Source organism: Stomoxys calcitrans, chromosome 5 (assembly GCF_963082655.1).
Source record: "Stomoxys calcitrans chromosome 5, idStoCalc2.1, whole genome shotgun sequence".
NCBI classification, from domain to species: domain Eukaryota; kingdom Metazoa; phylum Arthropoda; class Insecta; order Diptera; family Muscidae; genus Stomoxys; species Stomoxys calcitrans.
In genome coordinates, this window is record NC_081556.1 from 154,586,285 (window position 1) to 154,607,125 (window position 20,841).

The 20,841-nt window shown below is 38.9% G+C and overlaps 1 protein-coding gene across 6 annotated transcripts in view; it reads right to left on the reverse strand.

Moving 5' to 3' along the window:
* Positions 1-20,841, reverse strand: part of LOC106091952 (uncharacterized) — a 214,696-nt gene that overhangs the window by 75,696 nt on the left and 118,159 nt on the right. For all 6 annotated transcript variants that reach the window (XM_059369271.1, XM_059369273.1, XM_059369275.1 and 3 more), the window contains exon 4: positions 12,724-12,865. In XM_059369271.1, the coding sequence (XP_059225254.1) occupies positions 12,724-12,865 (142 nt within the window). The remainder of the gene's footprint in view (positions 1-12,723; positions 12,866-20,841) is intronic.

The following is a 20,841-nucleotide window of genomic DNA, read 5'->3' on the forward strand; positions in this document are numbered from 1 at the left end:
ATTTCTGTACATTGAAGTCCAAATGATTGTTGTTGTTATTGAGGACTTTTCTTGTATTTTCGTTTCGTTTCGTTTACTTTGCTTCTCAGAGAACGAGTGAGGGAGGTCGTTGCTTGTTTTGAAGCATTATTTTTTTGTTATATGTGCTTTTGTATGTTTGTGTCTATATGCGTGTTTTGAGGTTTAAGACCCTTAGTTGTCATTTTCGTTCTAACTGCGACGTAATAAAACAAAATTTTTGTCACGTCACTACTCGGTTTTTGTTGTTTTCATTGGGTCCCTTTACAAGTCTTAGACATTCTTAGGTGTATTGCCCGGACATTTACTGATGAATTTTCTTGAAGAGTTCCAGCACTTCTTCTGCCTCAGTGGTTTAAATATTAATTCCAGGAATGTTGGGGAGGGAGGTTGGATTTTGTATTTCTTTCTGTTTTTGATAATAATGAAATGGCAAAGTTGCCATGGTGCGTGATAGTATGGAACAAATGAATGATAGAACTGGTTTATGATGACACTTGTTTTTCTCATTACACAGCGACCATGAAATAGGTGAACTAAGTTCAGAAGAATTTAATAAAAAAAAGGAAAAAATTTAAAAAAATATCAAAAGGGCTTTGGCGTTCAACATAAAGAAGCCTAACAATGTCTTCCACATAATTTTGAATCTATGAAATGTTATTAAATTTTCTCTTATGTTTGCCATAGCACATCGTAAAGTTGTTCAAGGACAATTTTTTTTCTGGGCAAACCCGCATCCCATATTGTACCAAATGAAAATTCGTATGCAAATTTTATGAAATATAACCAAAATATTTGCTTTTGATATTCGATGAAAGAATTCCTTTATGAACAAAATTTAATTTATATTTTATTTACAATTTTGTATGTCCTCATGTTCTGGCTTCAAAAAAATATTTCACTTTTATGTTGATTACCCTTTGCCATTTTGGTTTAAATATTTTGCATAAAATATTCAATTCATTATCCAAAGTCCTGTGGCAAAATGAGTCACAATGAGTTTTTAAATTCTAATACGATATTGTGTCCGGCGGGCTTAATGAATAATTAAAGTTCAAGATAGCATGGTGCCATGAATTTAAATTCCTTTAAAAGATATCAAAGTTGACAAGAATTAGGAAAATATTTTCTATTTATCTTTCATTGGTCTGAGATAATACTTGCATTAATCCTTTCAAAATTTGTAGTTTTCATTGTGTGAAATTAAATAATGCCCCCTGGTCATGGGAATAATTGCAACACTTCTTGGAATCCAATAAAATTACTTTTGAGTAGATTTTTCAAATGATGATAAAAAGAAGTTTGACATCTTCATGAATGTTTGTGGCATTTATTTGATGATGAAATCTATAGTATATGCAATATCATAGGCATACTAAATCAGGAGATGAAGGAACATTAAATCATTAACGATGACTGGGTGGAAAAATTCCCAATAAAAGAACTGTCTCAGAAAAATTCTAGCTCGATTATTAGCTCGATCCTGATTTCTTGGAAGACAATGCCTAAGGATGTCTCAATCTCACGATAGGTCACATGATGATCTTGGAATATCAGTTGGTTTTTGGAACAACAATTGATTTTGGACGACCTTCACGAAATTCGTCTTGGAGTGAACTATGACCTAGGTTGAATTCACCACACCATGGATAAACACTGATCCTTGGTGGAGCTTCATCGCCAAAAATTTAATAAAGTTCATCGATGTACTGTTGCTAAGTTCTTCCATGTCGAAAATTGTAAAAAATAATCGCTCGAAAATGTTCCCGATTTAATTCCATTTTTTTGGCCGACATGAATCTTTTAAGTTACTGTAAACAACACAAATAGCGCTCGTATGTCAAAACGTTCTGAGTACATATAACCTCAAATATGTTAAGCTTTACGATAGAGCTGTCAGTTGGCAGATTACAACACAAAGGTTGTACAATCCCGAAATATGAAAGGCAACCCCGATTTGAGAACTTGAGCCACTGGAGGCCGCATTTGTTGTCCGATTTTGCTGAAATTTTGCACGTTGTGTATGTGTCAAGAATGGTTAAAATCGGTTTTTATCCTGATATAGCTCCAATATAAACCAATTTCCCGATTAGTCTTCTACGATTCCTTGAATCTTGCAATTTTTACCTGATTTGACGGAGATTTGGCTCGTAAACCACACAAATGTCCTTCAACTAAGTTCATTTGTGAAAATTTCAGTAGAATCCATGGTGTTGGGTTTGCACGATTCGGCCCGGCCAAACTTAGAGTGTATTTATTGATTCATATTTGAATGCTTGTAGCCATATTCTTTTCTTTCTTGTTTTGGTTTCGTGTCGCTTTTCCTGTTTAGTAAAAGCAAAATTTCCTTGGACATTCCACTAAAAAAACCATAAACTTATGCAAAATGATAAGGGATCTCCTTTTTTGTTGCCCTTTCCGATCGGCTGGGCTTAGAGCGACACCACTTTAGTAGAAGACGGCAGACGCAAATACAAATTTCCTCATGAGGGTGATGCCCTAAATACATGGTCCTACATTTGAATATCAAATTGGTATTTACTTCCAAATACCTTTATTTGAGCCCCATATTTTTTACTGACCACCACAGTAAAAAATTGCTGTTTGTGGGGTATTTTGGGAAAGGGGTAGACCCCCACAAAATTGGTTCCGAAAGTGCGTATCAATTCTTGCTCTACCCCCCAATACCTTTCATTTAAGCTCCACATTGACATGATCGGTAAATATACCCGATTTGGGGGTGTTTTGGGGATTGGGGGTGGTCCCCCGGCTAAGCCCGGAAAATATATCAGCAACTTGCTCTATTCTCATATATTTTTGGGTTGCCTAAAAAGTAATTGCGGCTTTTTTAAAAGAAAGTAAATGCATTTTTAATAAAACTTAGAATGAACTTTAATCAAATATACTTTTTTATATCCACCACCGAAGGATAGAGGTATATTCATTTTGTCATTCCGTTTGCAACACATCAAAATATCCATTTCCGACCCTATAAAGTACATATATTCTTGATCTGCGTAAAAATCTAAGACGATCTAGACATGTCCGTCCGTCTGTCCGCCTGTCTGTTGAAATCACGCTACAGTCTTTAAAAATAGAGATATTGAGCTGAAATTTTGCACAGATTCTTTTTTTTTTGTCTATAAGCAGGTTAAATTCGAAGATGGGCTATATCGGACTATATCTTGATATAGCCCCCATATAGACCGATCCGCCGATTTAGGGTCTTAGGCCCATAAAAGCCACATTTATTATCCGATTTTGGTGAAATTTAAGACAGTGAGTTGTGTTAGGCCCTTCGACATCTTTCGTCAATTTGGCTTAGATCGTTCCAGATTTGGATATAGCTGCCATATAGACCGATCCTCCGATTTAGGGTCTAAGGCCCATAAAAGCCACATTTATTATCCGATATCGCTGAAATTCGGGACAGTGAATTGTGTAAGGCCCATCGACGTCCTTCGTTAAATTGGCTCAGATCGGTTCAGATTTGGATATAGCTGCCATATAGACCGATCCTCCGGTTTGGGGTCTTAGGCCCACAAAAGCCACATTTATTATCCGATTTTGATAAAATTCGGGACAGTGAATTGTGTAAAGTCCGTCGACATCCTTCGTTAATTTGGCTCAGATCGGTCCAGATTTGGATATAGCTGCCATATAGATCGATCCTCCGATTTATGGTGTAAGGCCCATAAAAGCCACATTCATTATCCGATTTTGCTGAAATTTGGGACAGTGAGTTGTGTTAGGCCCTTTGACATATTTCTTCAATTTGGTCCAGATCGGTTCAGATTTGGATATAGCTGCCATATAGACCGATTTCTTGATTTATGGTTTTGGGCCCATAAAATGCTCATTTATTGTCCGATGTCGCCGAAATTTGGAACAGTGGGTTAAGTTAAGCCCCTTGACATACTTCTGCAATATCGCACAGATCGGTCAAGATTTTGATATAGCTGCCATATAGACCGATATCTAGGTTTTAGGTTTTGGGGCCATAAAAGACGCATTTATTGTCCGATGTCGCTGAAATTTGAGACAGTGAGTTTGGTTATGCTCTTCGACGTCCTTCTTCAATTTTGCTCAGATCGGTCCAGATTTGAAAATAGCGGCCATGTAGACCGATCTCTGGATTTAAGGTTTAGGGCCCATAAAAAAGGCATTTATTGTCCTATTTCGCCGAAATTTGGGACAGTGCTTTGTGTTAGGCTCTTCGACATGTTTATGCAACTAGGCCCAAATCGGTCCAGATTTGGATATAGCTGCCATGTAGACCGATATCTCGATTTAAAGTCTTGGCCCCATAAAAGGCGCATTTATAATCCTATTTCACTGAAATTTGACACAGTGACTTATGTTCGGCTTTTCGACATCCATGTCGTATATAGTTCAGATCGGTATAAGGCAAATGAGTATAAGGTATGAAATTTTCAACGAATTTTGATGAAAGGTGGTTTATATATATACCCGAGGTGGTGGGTATCCAAAGTTCGGCCCGGCCGAACTTAACGCCTTTTTACTTGTTTAAACTGATAACTGACAGAAGAAAGTATGCAATTACAGAGTCACAAGCTGTGAAAAAATTTGTCAACGCCGACTATATGAAAAATCCGCAATTACTTTTTGGGCAACCGAATATATTAAAATAGAATAGTTGAAACAACACCAAAAATTGGACAGCGGTTATCCCCTCCTAGCGCTGGTGACATTTGTGAGGTGTTTACCTTAGGCTATCAGTAGAGTCCGAATTTTATGCAAAATCGAAATTTTGAAGTCCTTCCTTTCAAATCAAACACAATCAATTTGTGTTTGTTTGTAGTTTTGTTTGTTTGTGTGTTCCTTATAGACTCAGAAACGGCTGAACCGATTTTCTTGACATTTTCACAGATGGGTATTACATTTTTTGATATCTGAAGGGGGAGCGGACCCTCCCCCTTACCCTAATTTTCAGAAACACCAGATATCGAAGACGGGTGGTGCGATTTAAGCAAAATTTCGAAATTTTTGGTATCCAAATTTCGGATGGTAGGTAGGGGCCGCCCCACCCTAAAACCAGCAGATGCTAATTTGCCCATGAACATTCCATTAAGGAACAGGGGCAAACTTCTCACATATCAATGAGTGCAGTCCGATTCAAGTTTATGCTCAATGATAAGGGACCTCTTTTTTATAGCCGAGTCCGGACGGCGTGTAGCAGTGCGTCACCTCTTTTGAGGAGAAGTTTTTACATGGCATAGTACCTCACGAATGTCGCCAGCATTAGGAGGGGATAACTACTGCTGAAAATTGTATGATGGTCTCGCCAGGATTTGATTTCAGCGTCATAGGCGGACATGCTGACCTCTGCGCTACGGTGGCCTCCACCACCCTAAAACCTACTAAACATATATTTAGACCAAACACACCAAAATGGGACTCAATGAAAGGTATTTAGAATAAGAAAACGTAAGGATATCCAATTGTCGGACCAAGTGTTTGGGGGACCACCCCAACCCCCAAAACACCCCTAAATCGTACATATTTACCGACCATGGTAATATGGGACTCAAATGAAAGGTATTTGCGAGAAGAATACGAATCTGATATCCAAATGTGGGACCACGTTTCTGGGGGTCCACCCCTTCCCCAAAACACCCCCCAAACAGGTCTTATTTATTGACCATGGGAATATGGGGTTTAAATAAAAGGTATTTCAATGCAGAATACGAATCTGATATCCAAATATGGTACCAAGTGTTTGGGAAACCACCCTTTGGGGAACATTCCCCAAAGGGGACAAATTTACGACCATAGCAATATGGGGCTCAAATGAAAGGTCTTTGGGAGTAAAGCACGAATTTCGGGAAAAGTGTTTATGGGGCCACCCCACCCCCACAACACCACCCAAATAGTAAGTATTTGTTGACTATTGCAATATGATGCTCAAATAAGAAGGTTTTTAAAGTGGAACACGAATCCGATATATATTTTTAAGGCCAACTCATTGAGTGGCCGCTCATCCCCCAAAAACACCCACCAAGCCGGTCATGTTTGCCGATTATGGAAATATGGGGCTCAAATTAAATGTATTTGAGAGTAGACCACGTATCTGATATCAACATTAGGGGCCCACTGTCTAGCGGACGTCCCACCACCATAACAACCCCCAAATAGAACGTATTTGCTCACCAAAACAATTTGGGTCTTAAAGAGAGTGAAACTAAATATTTATAGGTTTTAGGGCCAATACCCCAAACCGGACATATTTGCTGACTTTTGCAATAAGGAGTTTAAATGGGATTAGAAAACGAATTTGGCATCCAATTTTGAGGCCAATGGCAATATGGGGTTCAAATAAATGATAAATATTGGGTTGCCCAAAAAGTAATTGCGGATTTTTCATATAGTCGCCCTTGACAAATTTTTTTACAACTTGTGACTCTGTAATTGCATTATTTCTTCTGTCAGTTATCAGCTGTTACTTTTAGCTTGCTTTAGAAAAAAAGTGTAAACAAGTAAAAAGGCGTTAAGTTCGGCCGGGCCGAACTTTGGATACCCACCACCTCGGGTATCTGGACTGATCTGGGCAAAATTGAAGAAGGACGTCGAAAAGCCTAAACAAACTCACTGTCTCAAATTTCAGCGACATCGGACAATAAATGCGTTTTTTATGGCCCCAAAACCTAAAACCTAGATATCGGTCTATATGGCAGCTATATCCAAATCTGGACCGATCTGTGCGATATTGCAGAAGTATGTCAAGGGGCTTAACTTAACTCACTGTTCCAAATTTCGGAGACATCGGGCAATAAATGAGCATTTTATGGGCCCAAAACCATAAATCAAGAAATCGGTCTATATGACAGCTATATCCAAATTTGAACCGATCTGGACCAAATTGAAGAAATATGTCAAAGGGCCTAACACATCTCACTGTTCCAAATTTCAGCAAAATCGGATAATGAATGTGGCTATAAGGGGCCTTACACCATAAATCGGAGGATCGATCTATATGGCAGCTATATCCAAATCTGAACCGATCTGAGCCAAATTAACGAAGGATGTCGATGGGCCTTACACAATTCACTGCCCCGAATTTCATCAAAATCGGATAATAAATGTGGCTTTTGTGGGCCTAAGACCCTAAATCGGAGGATCGATCTATATGGCAGCTATATCTAAATCTGAACCGATCTAGACCAAATTAAAGAAACATGTCAGAGAGCCTAAGGCAACTCACTGTCCCAAATTTCAGTGAAATCGGACCATAAATGTGGCTTTTATGGGCCTTAGACTCTAAATCGGAGGATCGGTCTATATGGCAGCTATATCCAAATCTGGACCGATCTGAGCCAAATTGACAAAGAATGCCGAAGGGCCTAACACAACTCACTGTCCCAAATTTCAACAAAATCGGATAATAAATGTGGCTTTTATGGGCCTAAGACCCTAAATCGGCCGATCGGTCTATATGGGGGCTATATCAAGATATAGTCCGATATAGCCCATCTTCGAACTTAACCTGCTTATGGACAAAAAAAGAATCTGTGCAAAATTTCAGCTCAATATCTCTATTTTTAAAGACTGTAGCGTGATTTCAACAGACAGGCGGACAGACGGACGGACATGTCTAGATCGTCTTAGATTTTTACGCAGATCAAGAATATATGTACTTTATAGGGTCGGAAATGGATATTTCGATGTGTTGCAAACGGAATGACAAAATGAATATACCCCCATCCGTCGGTGGTGGGTATAAAAAATTATATTTGATTAAAGTTCATTCTAAGTTTTATTAAAAATGCATTTACTTTCTTTTAAAAAATCCGCAATTACTTTTTGGGCAACCCAATACCTATCGCAAGCACTTTTGCGGTAGCCTGATTCTGTTGACTTAATATTTCCATAAATTTAAGGTTGCAATGTCGACCTTCGTGAATCGTTTCTGAACGAAACAGAAAATAGTCCTTTCAATTCCGCTAAATAGTTGGCCCCAAACGCGTAGCTAATGTCAGCATTCAAAAAGGGAGGGGCAATGTGAGCAAATACATATCGGCGTACACACATCTTTGCCATAATGGACATAATTATAAGGTTCACTGACATTTGTGGTGCTTTTCAAGCTTTTCAAAATTCATGAGACATAAATCATTATGACATAAATGACACATTAACCGTTTTTATGATGAAATATGTCATTGGCCTTATGACAAATGTCCAGACATAAAAAAGGGGCCGTAAGACCTTAAAGCTTACATAAATCAACGAAATCGTTGTTCAGCGATTTAAAGAAAAATCTTTAAACACTGACTTATTTGGGCTAGGAGCTGGCATGTGTGGGCACTTAAAATCCAAAAGCCTTTAATAAACATAGAAACACAAGCACATATTAAGTTGACATACTGTTTCTTAGTTATGAACATTGGTCTGTAAGGTTTGGCGCGAAAACTTAAATTTAAGGCAGTAATGTATAACATATTAAACTCCCTTTGACCTTATGCCACATTTTTGCTGTAAACTCAACAGACCGCATCATTTGTCATCATGCTGACGGCTAGACAACTTCTAAAAGCTTTCATACAACATTTCGAAAACTTTTAGCAAAAATTTTCAAAATGACCCATTCCCAGTTCAAACATAATGTTCACGTGCTTCTGTCACTCCCACATGCGAGGGCAAAGAAAACTAAACGAGACCGCTGCCTCGAATAAGAAGGATAAGCCAAAGTGCAGGAAAACTCACAGTGACACAAATCGAAAATGAAAACATTTATCATTTACTCATTATTATCCAAGCAAACTGCTGGAACTCAAGTGAATTCAGCTAAACTAAACTAAACTGAACTGAACACATCTGGTTTGTATGGGTGTGGAGTGGGTTAAACTGATTCTAACTAAATCGAACTGGATTGCCAATATGGAATGGCTATGGGTATTGTTAATACTTGACAAACTTATTTCGGTTGTGTGTGTTTACCTTCATCGCCTGGGGGAGACTAGGCGGTGGTAGATATTCTTGCATGTTTATCCCCTTCACACAATAAATCAATAAATATTGAACAAGCATTTTGTAGTGTCGGTCTGTATCGAAAATGCCTTGACAAGTGGGAATACCACAAACGAACCTAAACCACATATATTTGTATGTAGAGTAACATAATGATATCCAATAAAATGGAATAATACTGGCAATCATGGGGAATTTCCTTAACACAACGATGGTTGGTAATACGTAGGCAATCGTCATACACTGTGTATTATTTAAATAGGAACAAAAAATAATTTGAATAAAAAAGTAAAAATATTTTATTTAGGAAATGTAAGGGGTCGATGAAGGCCACCGTAGCGCAGAGGTTAGCACGTCCGCCTATGACGCTGAACGCCTGGAGAACGAGACCATCAGAAACAATTTTCAGCGGTGGTTTTCCCCTCCTAATGCTGGCAACATTTGTGAGGTACTATGCCATGTACAACTTTTCTTCAAAGAGGTGTCGCACTGCGGCACGCCGTTCGGACTCGGCTATAAAAAGGAGGTCCCTTATCATTGAGCTTAAAACTTGAATCGGACATGTGAGAAGTTTGCCCCTGTTCCTTAGTGGAATGTTCATGGGCAAAATTTGCATTTGCAAGGGGTTGAAACAAAGCGTTTCAAACTTATTTGAAGGTATAAAAAATCAATACCTTCCATTTTGATCAAAATATGATTTTCAGTAGAAAGTATTTTTTTAATTTTTGTAAAAAAATTGTCTATGATTTTTTTTAATTGAAAAAATACTATAACAAAAAATCGTAGGAGCTTCTAAATTACTATGTTTGCATATAAACAAAATTAGGTTAGGTTAGGTTAGGTTAAAGTGGCAGTCTGCCATCAGACTCACTTAGACGTTTTCGTCCATTGTGATACCGCAGGAACAGAAGAAGGACGATGCCTTCTAGTTCCTACCGTTGAACCATCCAGATCGCTTTAAAAAACTTGCGAATGTTCACATCCGCTAAACGGACTCTACAATTCCCTGGTATAGCTCTGTGGCCCGGCACCCAGAACAAGTGAATTTTGAACTGTTCAGCCGTCTCGTTGCGAGATCTGCGACAGTCGAGGGAGGTTTTTGTGTTCAGAAATACGTTCTGCAGGGTTTAATGGCTGCCTGGCTATCTGAGAAGATATTTATGCCAATCGTCGTAATAATTCTAATAATCTGTCCAAAGAGATGTCGCACTGCAGCACCCTTTTCGGATACGGCTGCAAAAAGGTGGTCCCTTATCTTTGAGCTTAAATTTGAGTCGGACAGAATGATGATAAGACTGTATGCAACTTTAAGAATTCAATTAATTTTCGGTGCTAATTTTTGAATATCTAGATATTCATCATTATCTATGAAGCATTTTTGTTTAATGGGGACTTTGGTGCGTATGATTATTGCTTAAAATGCTTTTGTTGAGTATACGCCACAATGACTTCCAGTTGTAATATTTTCGATATAATGTATCAATTCTGCTGTTTTTATACCCTATACGATAGGAGGCCACCGTAGCGCAGAGGTTAGCATGTCCGCCTACGACGCTGAATGCCTGGGTTCGAATCCTTGCGAGACTATCAGAAACAATTGTTAGCGGTGGTTTTCCCCTCCTAATGCTGGCAACATTTGTGAGGTACTATGCCATGTAAAACTTCTCTCCAAAGAGGTGTCGCACTGCGTCTCGCCGTTCGGACTCGGCTATAAAAAGGAGGCCCCTTATCATTGAGCTTAAAAACTTGAATCGGACTGCACTCATTGATATGTGAGAAGTTTGCCCCTGTTCCTTAGTGGAATGTTAATGGGCAAAATTTGCATTTTGCATTTGTACGATAGGATGGATATCCTTGATAGGATCTCGTAATGTCTATATATTCTTGATCGTTGTGACATTTTAAGTTGATCAATATATGTCCGTCCGTCCTCCTGTCGAAAGCACTCCAACTTTCGAACGAGTAAAGCTAACCGCCCGAGATTGTGTAGGCCTGTTAAGTTTATAAATTGGCCAAATCGGTTCATGTCTAGACATAGTTCCATATAAGCTGATCTGTCAATTGCTTTTTTTTAAGCCTTTCTAGAGAGAGTAATTCTCATCCTATTTGGCTGATTGGCTGCAGGTGATATTTTGTTTTGACCTCTAACAACTGTGCTAAGAATAATTAAAATCGGTTTATAACCTGGTATAGCTGCCATGTAAACCGACCTCCAGATCATATTACTTAAACCTCTAGAGCGCGCAATTTTATCCGATTTGGAAATTTTGCACGAAGAGCTCTCTTATGACCTCCAACATCTGTGCCAAGTATAATCCGAATTTCTTCATAATCTGATATAGTTCCCTATATACCGATCTCCCGATTGTACTTCTTGAGTCGTTATAGTTTGAAATTCTTCTTCCGATTTGGATATCTTTCTTTAGCTTCTGTCTGTAAGCTATGATGGAGGGTTACTAAGATTCGGACCAGTCGAATTTAATTCGCGTTTTACTTGATTTCGTTCGATTCATTTGGCTTTCAAAGCCTTTCTACCTTTCTATTGTAGTACAGCATGTCCAATTCGATTTGGTATCTTCGAATCTTGGCAAGAACATCGGAGAACATTTTTATTGGGGCCGAATTTAATTCGCGTTTAACTGGATTTCGTTCAATTCATTTGGCTTTCAAAGCGTTTCTACCTTTCTAGTATAGCATGTCCAATTCGATTTGGCATGTTCGAATCCTGGGAGGAACATCGGACAAATTTTTTATTAGGGTATATCTGACAAGTGCTGGCGACATTATTGAGGCCTTTATCCATTTTCAACATTTTTCTTCAGAGATGCTGATCAAAGATATAAAATTTCCGTTTCACCCATTTCTATACAAGAACTTTAGCATATCTTCTCAATTTAGAACCGTTAAGAGAAGATAGGTGTTTTGCACATTTAATTTTATGCCGGCATCAAAATGAACTGTCACGTTCTAAATTTTTCTACGGCTTAAGCATAATAAATCATAAAGTGCCATATTTTTTATAAATTTACCATAACACCATTCGTCCTTATTTTGCAGTACGTTTTCTCAATTTATTATTAGATCCAAGACTGTCTTTTGTGTCCCTTTGCAAACGTTGTCCTGGTGTTTCTATTCCAAAGCGATAACATGGGAAATCTATGAACAGTCATTATACTACCCTCTCAATATTTCTTAAGGGGGGTTTCGTGACTTTTGCCTCCTCTTCCCCAGTAACGGATGCAAACTTATGTTGGATAAAATATTCAAAGTGATTTCGAGCAATTGCTTCAATCCAATTGGCATTCCATTCCACTTCAGTGTCATTACCGTCAATATTTTATTTTTTGTGTGTTGGTAAACTTCCTTTTCTTCTTTCCGCTCTGCCTTCCTTCCTTCCTTTATTGTATCATTTTTAGTTGCCAGCTGTCCTTGTTGGCTGGAAGGTAGAGATTGCCCACCTTCATTAGCCCTTATCAATTTTAATGGAGTTTTATCGTTCAGTGCTTGTATATTAAAGCTTATAGGGGTACTATTTTTGGATCAGGGAGGGAAATGTTATGTTTTTTCCCCCACCCCAGATAGTGCACACGGTCTATATTTAGAATTGTAGGGTATAGATAAAAGTCACTTTTGGTGACTTTTTCCTTATGTAGAGGATTTTAGGAAAGCGTATCTAGGCCTGTTTGTTCTACAATATAATGCAGTTGTAGTACATACCTGTCATCTGTGGGCTTGTATGTCACTATGTACTTCTCCACAGGATGTGCATTCAAATCGATCATTGTCTGCCATGAAACCCGCACTGTAGTCGGTGTTAGGAAGGTGACTGTTATATTTTCCGGCGTCGCTGGTATGGTGCCTAAAAATAGAACAAAAAAAAAAAAACAAAACCGAACAACATTAGACATTACCAAACACAATAAAGAAGAACATAAAGGCAAAGAAAAATTTCCAAAAATAGAACAACTGCTGTCTAGAGAAGCATAGCTTCCTTTTGTCCCCTGAATGTCCAATAACACTAAAAACCATAACAACACCAGAGCCAGGAGTTGCATGCAACTAAAGGCCAAAGTGTAACACAAATTGAAATTCTAGTCGCAGAGAAAATGAAAAGATGGAGACCAAAGAAGAAAACCTAACAACATTGTCTGGAAATGACCATTTGCCTTTAACGTTTGCCCCCTCATCTAGGCATCTGTTGTATTGTTATTATTTAGCAGCACTCTTGAGATTGAATTTCAAATTGACTTCATGGCCTTGCAGTTCAGTTATACCCTATGGCCTTAGGCGAATATTTGGGTTTGCTATTTGATTAGTATTAGTAGCAAATTGCACCGGAAGGAACACCTATGCCTTTAGAAGAGTCATGCAAGTTACTCATGGGGAAAAACTAAACTAAACAATTTCTAGGAAGGGAATATATCTGGATGTATTGAACACCAAATATGAAGTTTAAGGGTAAGGATTAAATGAAATTTTCCTCGAAAATTTATGTTCAAACTGGTCATATTATGCGGCTTTATAAGTTTTATACCCACTACCGAAGGAAAGGGGATAAACTAATTTTGTCATCGAAATATTCTTTTGTGAACTTAAAAGTGATTGGATAGAGCTGACATATTGACCGATATTCCTATTTAAGATTTTAGCCCCATAAAAAAGGCATTTAATGTTCGATTAGAACCCAACACGTCATTGTCGAATTTGGTTGAGATCGGACGAGTTGCCAACATCTATAGGCCGATATCTTCATTTAGAGTTTTGGGCCTATAGGGACTATTAACGAAAACCAGAACCCAACTATGACACCCACATTTGTTCAGTAACTGTGAGGAATATCCTGCCCCAACACCACAGGAAGCAAACATGTACACGAACCCGAAAAGTAAACAAGAGGGTATGGCGGGTATCATGGATTATGTACCAAGAAGATATTCAAATTTCAGAGAAAAGGTTAATTAATGAGGTTTTTATGAGTATAAGACCCTTAAATGGCAGATGGGACTACATGACAGCTATTGGGTTGCCCAAAAAGTAATTGCGGATTTTTCATATAGTCGGCGTTGACAAATTTTTTCACAGCTTGTGACTCTGTAATTGCATTCTTTCTTCTGTCAGTTATCAGCTGTTACTTTTAGCTTGCTTTATAAAAAAAAGTGTAAAAAAGTATATTTGATTAAAGTTCATTCTAAGTTTTATTAAAAATGCATTAACTTTCTTTTAAAAAAATCCGCAATTACTTTTTGGGCAACCCAATATATAACAATAACGCCTTATGTTGACCATCGGCTATTGGTTGGCCTAGCGCAACACGCTGTTTCCAAATTCAATAATAAATAAATAATAAATGCGCTTTTTGTGTGCTTGAGACATCAAATTAGCAGATCGGTTGGTAAGACAGCTATATTAAAATATGTTTTGCTATTGAATACACTCGGTTCGGATTATCGGTGGCCTAATCCAACTCACTGATCCAAATGTTAGCGAAATCAGATAATAAATGGGCCTTTTACGCTCTTAAGACCCTAAGTCGGTGGATCGGTCCATATGGCAGCTAAATCCAAGTTTGGTCTGATGATATCGAATGGCCTTGTACAACTTACTGTTGTAAATTTCGAAGGAATCGAGTGATAAATGCGGCTTTTATAGGCTTAAGTCCTTGAATTCGAAGATCGGTATATATGAAACTAAATATCCAAGTATGGTCATATTGGAACCATACTCCGTTAAAATAGTGGGTGTTCTACTCCAACTCACTGGAGTAGATTCAGTCGAATCGGGTAACAAATGCTCCTTCTATCGGTAGTTCGGTCTATATGACAGCTATATTTAAATGTAGTCTGATATGGGCAATACATGACTTGGATATCGGATGGTCCATCCCAACTCACTGTTCCTAACATCAGCGAAATCGATTAATAAATGGGCCTTTTACGCGCTTTAGACCCTAAGTCAGCAAATCAGTCTATATGGTCTGATGTTGACTATACTTCGTTGGATATCGAGTGGCCTTGTACAAATCACAGTTCCCGATTTCAGAGAAATCGAGTGATAAATACGGCTTGTTCAGGCTTAAATCCCTGAATCTGAGAATCGGTCTATATGACAGCTGTACCCAAATATGATCCGATCTGATCCTTATTCCTTTCAAATATAGGGTGTCCTACTGCAGCGGCTTGCTCAGGCTTAAATCCCTGAATCTGAGAATCGGTCTATATGACAGCTATATCCAAATAAGATCTAATCTGATCCTTATTCCGGTCAAATATCGGGTGTCCTACTGCAACTCACTGTTCCAAATTTCAGCGAAATTAGGCAATAAATGCGGTTTTTATGGGCTTTCGACCTCAATCCGCAGATCGGTTTTTATGACAGCTATATGTAAATTTAGCCTGGTTTGGATCGGATATCGGAGGTCCTAGTACAACTCACTGTTCCAATTTTCAGCGAAATTAGCTATTAAATGAGCCTTGTATGAACTCAAGACCACAATTAGACCATTGGTCTATATGTCCAAATATGATCCGATTTGGCCCGTTCAAGAACTTAACCTGCATATTAACAAAATACGGAGCTGTGCAAAATTTTGGCTAGGTTAGGTTGAAAAGAGGGTGTAGATATTAATCCGCCCCATGCCACTATGGACATACACCTAAGCCAGTAATCGGCTTGTTGTGCGCTCTAAAAACTATAAAGTAACCTCTAAAAAAAAAATTTAAGTTAGGAATTCCGTGCTATTTACAAAATCCTTAATTGTTTTCAATACCACTCCCCTATGTTGGTTCATGTCTGATATTGAGTCTCCACCTAAGTGCCGGTATCTGTTAGACGCGAATGCTGGGCAATGACAAAGGAAATGATCCAATGTCTCATCATCTTCCCCGCATACCCTACACATGCTATCACTTGCCTCACCGATTTTACATAAGTGAGCTCGTAGTCCTATGTGTCCCGTTATGAAACCAATAGCTATACTGACCTCCTTCTTGGTTCCTTTCAGTAATAGCCTCATCTTCTCACGATCTGGATCCCCCCATAGGATTTTCGCCATCCTACCGACCTTTTCGCTGTTCCACAATGTTGCATGCGCATTCGTCACCCACTCCCTTAATTCGGACTGTGCCGAAAGGCTTTGGGTTAACCAAGTTTATTGAGGACAGTCCTCTGGCCTTCACTGCCAAATCGTCTGCCCTTTTATTTCCCCTTACTCCGTTATGGCCCGGCACCCAAATGATGCGGATTTTGCCATCCCCAGAGAAGCCGTTAATCTCCTTCTTACACAGCAAGACTGTTCGTGACCTGACCGTCCTGGTTTATAATGCACTTATGGTAATTTTACTGTCACTAAAGATGTTCACACTTGACGTCCTCGCGTTAGCACCACACCACTTCACGCATTTCGTGATTGCCCGAATCTTCGCCTGCAGGACCGTATGGTCAGGCAGTCCAAAAACAGATCTCAGTCCCTTGGTTCTCAATGTATACCCCCAGGCCCACTCTGTCCTCTAGCTTTGATCCATCGGCGTAATATGATCTTCCAGATGGCAATACCAGGGTTCCGTCAATCCAAGACTGTGCCGATGGCAGCAGTGCCTCTCACTCAACTTCAAGATTCATTTCAAGTATCCGATCGGAAAGCTCCTTGCAGGTTTCCTATCACCATATACCGCGATGGTATGAGCTGCTCCCATCCTCAATCCATTCTCCCCTCGCCTTAAGTCTCATAGCCGTAGGGCTGCCTCACACTTAATCTGTATGTCAATGGGTTGGATATCTAGAATGGTCTCCAGTGCCCAAGTGGGCGTGGTCGTTATCGCTCCGCCTATGCCAAGACAACATGTTCTCTGAACCTGTTGTATGGTCCTTATGTTGCACTTTTTCTCCATAGCAGTCCACCAAACTACTGAGGCATAAGTAAGTATTTGTCTAATCAGGCTCCTGTAGAGCTAGTGGTCTATCCTAGGATTCGGGCCCCATTTCGAACCTACTGCCTGTCGACATAGTGCCCAACATCTGTGAGCCTTCTCAGTACGCTCGTGAATGTGACACTTCCAATTCAGTTTCCTGCCAAACACTTAAGTATTTGACCTTGTCATATATCGAAATCGTCTTATTGAGGAAACGTGGTGCGTTAAATTGGCCCACCTTCGTCTTCGTTGTGAACAGTCTTCTCTGGGTTAACATTGAGACCTCTTTGTCTAGCCCAGTCATATGCCATATGCAAGACCATTTCGGTCCTCGTTCAGATGCGTAGCCCTAAGAAGTATTATAACAACGACGGCTTCAAATCCCTCCTCAGTCAGCATCTATAATAGGTCAGTTATGGTGGTCACCCATAGGAGTGGCTATAATATGCCCCCCTGTGGCGTGCCTTGTGCCACTTTCTCCCTTATATTTATGCCATGGGACACACAATTCATCCACCTGTTACTTAGCATATGATTTATCCAGTCTCTAAGGACCGGGTCCACCCAGTACTGGTCTAAGGATTGGATCAGAGTGTAGCTCCGCACATTGTTAAAAGCCCCCTCGATGTCAATGCATACCGCCAGTGTGTACGTTTTCCCATCGAAGGATTCTTCTATATTATGCACAACCTCTCGCAGGGCAGTCTCCACCGACCTTCCCTTGACATAGGCATGCTGTTTGTATTTGAGCAGTTCAATGGATGTTCTACTCTTTATCACGATGTACACAATACGCTCCATAGTTTTGAGTAGAAAGGATGTAAGGCTTATGGGTCTGTAGGCCTTTGGTGCCTTGCCAGGCTTGGGTATAAACACCACCCTTGCCTCCTGCTAGGGTTTCGGAGTATATGCAAGTCCTAGGCAGGCTGTGAAAATTTTTGCCAGATGATGCGCCAGATAGTCTGCCTTTTTCAACTCAATGCTTAAAAGCCTTCATTTGTATTGTCCTGATCTTAAGTTTGTCATGAACTTAGTTTGGACACATGGATTTCTACTCTACTACTTCCTTTCTACTCCAATACCATTCAATTGAGTCGCATATAGTCCCTACCGGAGTGTTCAGCTATTACTACCACTATTACAATAAATTGCCCATGAACATAACATTAAGGAGCAGGCGATACTTCTCTCATATCAATGAGTGCAGTCCGATTAAACTTTAAGCTCAATGATAAGGAGCCTCCTATAGCGAGTCCAAACTGCGTACCGCATAGCGACATCACATTAAGTTTTCACGTTTTTTTGAATTTTTTTATTTGTTTGATGTATTGTTATTTTGGGTTCTAATTAAAACTTTTTTTGACTAGTTTAACTTTTCTAATTAAAATGTTTATGTATGCCTTAAGGTAAGGAAAAAATAGTGTAGTCTGTACAACAGTTCAATCAATAATCCTGAAAATCCATCAAAAGTTTAATATTTCACAACTTTTGTTTGTACTCATGATACAATAACCCTGCCACCACAACACACATAGTGTCTGCTAGTTCCATAGAGGTATTGGGTATTCCCAGAGCAAGACAAAAAAATTGTTATTAATTTATTACCCGACCAATAGAAAATTTGATTGGATTCTATACCGCAGAAAAGTGAACAACTCATATTGCCTTGTGAGACTTCACAATAAACTAGTTTATGGTCTAGTGCTTGTCCATATTGCTTTCCACATCAGCAGATTGAGGGAGACAAGTCCCAAAGGACCCTAACATACATATGAGCAGCCTACAACAGCAAAACAAAAACAAAAAAAAAAAAAAACGACAGCCCAGTAACAAGACATTGTTATTGATGATGGAATTTTATTACGCCATCAAAGTATGCATTAAATTGGCATTTTATTTGCTTGAAAATGACTAATGTTTAAGTGAGCACTCACACACACACACACACGCAGACACAGATACATACTGCGACACTGTGCTATAATCAGCTCTCTACAATGTGCTCACCTTTTTATCTGTGTTTTGTCTCTTTGTTTTTCTTATATTAATTATACTATCTGCCGTTTACATTGACACAATGTATTAAAATTGATATGTAAATGTAGAGACGTATGGGTAAGAATGTCTGGGCCTACACTACATACACACTCATAATATGCCTGAGTACATTTATTTGATGTCATACACAATTTGACAGGTTATTAAATTATAAGACAGAGAGAATACTTCATTAGCGTCGTTCGTCGAATCGAATTTGAAATATTCGTATGCGGGTATGCAAGCACTTCACAAGAAGGACCCGAGGTCTCATTAAGTATTCATGATATGAAGGCCCGTTAAGGTATGCCTCCATTGATATATGACATATAATGCTAAAATTTCATCGATGAGTGAGTGAGTTTTGCAGCCCAAGATAAGGATGTTTTGAAAAGGAAAAGATTGAGGCATCAATCATACAGCTGAAGAAAATTATTGTTGAAATTTGATAATGAAGTGTTTACGGTTCCAAAGAAAATTAAAAATAAAGGCATTTAATAACCGATTCGAAAAGCTTATTTAAATATGTTTTCAGGGTGTTATAATAACAGCAGAGATACGAAGTTGTGAACATCCACGGCTACTATCATTATATGGGAGCTATACCCAAATCCCAACAGAGGATTTCAGATGGGTATTAAAATATTCCATACTCAATTTGGTGCGCGGCTACTATCTTTATATGGGATCTATACCTTAATGCCAGCAGAGGCTTTCAGATGGGCATTAAAATATTCCATACTCATTTCGTGCAATATGGCTGTAAATTATAGTAACTACACCCTTAAATGTGAAATCGGGAGATATACATAAATCTGAACCGATTTTTACCAAACTTCGTAGCGCTGATCTATGTGCTAAAAAAAGTAATATATCGACATCGTGATGATTGGGTAACAAATGCGATCTCCACCTTGATGACCAAAACAAACAAAAACAAGTAAAAAGGCGTTAAGTTCGGCCGGGCCGAACTTTGGATATATATATATGTTAACCACCTTTCATCAAAATCCGGTAGAAATTGCATACCTTATGTCCCATAGCAGTTATATCGAAATATGTTCTGATTTGGACCAAATACTAATAAGTACAGTAGTTATATCTAAAAATAAACAGATCTGAATCATATACTCCACGGATGTCGAAAAGCATAACATAAGTCACTGGGTCAAATTTCAGTGAAATCGGTTTATAAACGCGCCTTTTATGGGGCCAAGACTTTTAATCGAGATATCCGTCTACATGGCAGCTCTATCCAAATCTGGACCGATTTGGCCAAGTTGCAGAAAAATGTCGAAGAGCCTAACTGAACTCACTGTCTCAAATTTCAACGACATGGGACCATAAATGCATCTTTTATGGGCCCAAAACCTAAAACCGAGAGATCGGTCTATATGGCAGCTATATCCATATTTGGACCGATCTGTGCCATATTGTAGATGAATGTCAAGGGGCTTAAGCTTACTCACTGTCCCAAATTTCAGCGACATCGGACAATAAATGCGTTTTATATGCCCAAAACCTTAAATCAAGAAATACGTCTATATGGCAGTTATATCCATATATGAACCGATCAGGGCCAAATTGAAGAAAGATGTTGAAGGGCCTAACACAACTCACTGTCCGAAATTTCAGCAAAATCGTATAATAAATGTGGCTTTTAGGGGCCTAAGACACTAAATCGGAGCATCTGTCTATATGGCAGCTATATCCAAATGTGAACCGATTAACGAAGGACGTCGAAGGGGCTAACACAACTCAGTGTTCCAAATTTCATCAAAATAGGATACGAAATGTAGCTTTTATGGGCCTAAGACCCTAAATCGGAAGATCGGTCTATATGGCAGCTATATCCAAATCTGGTCCGATCTGGGCAAAATTGGCGAGGGAT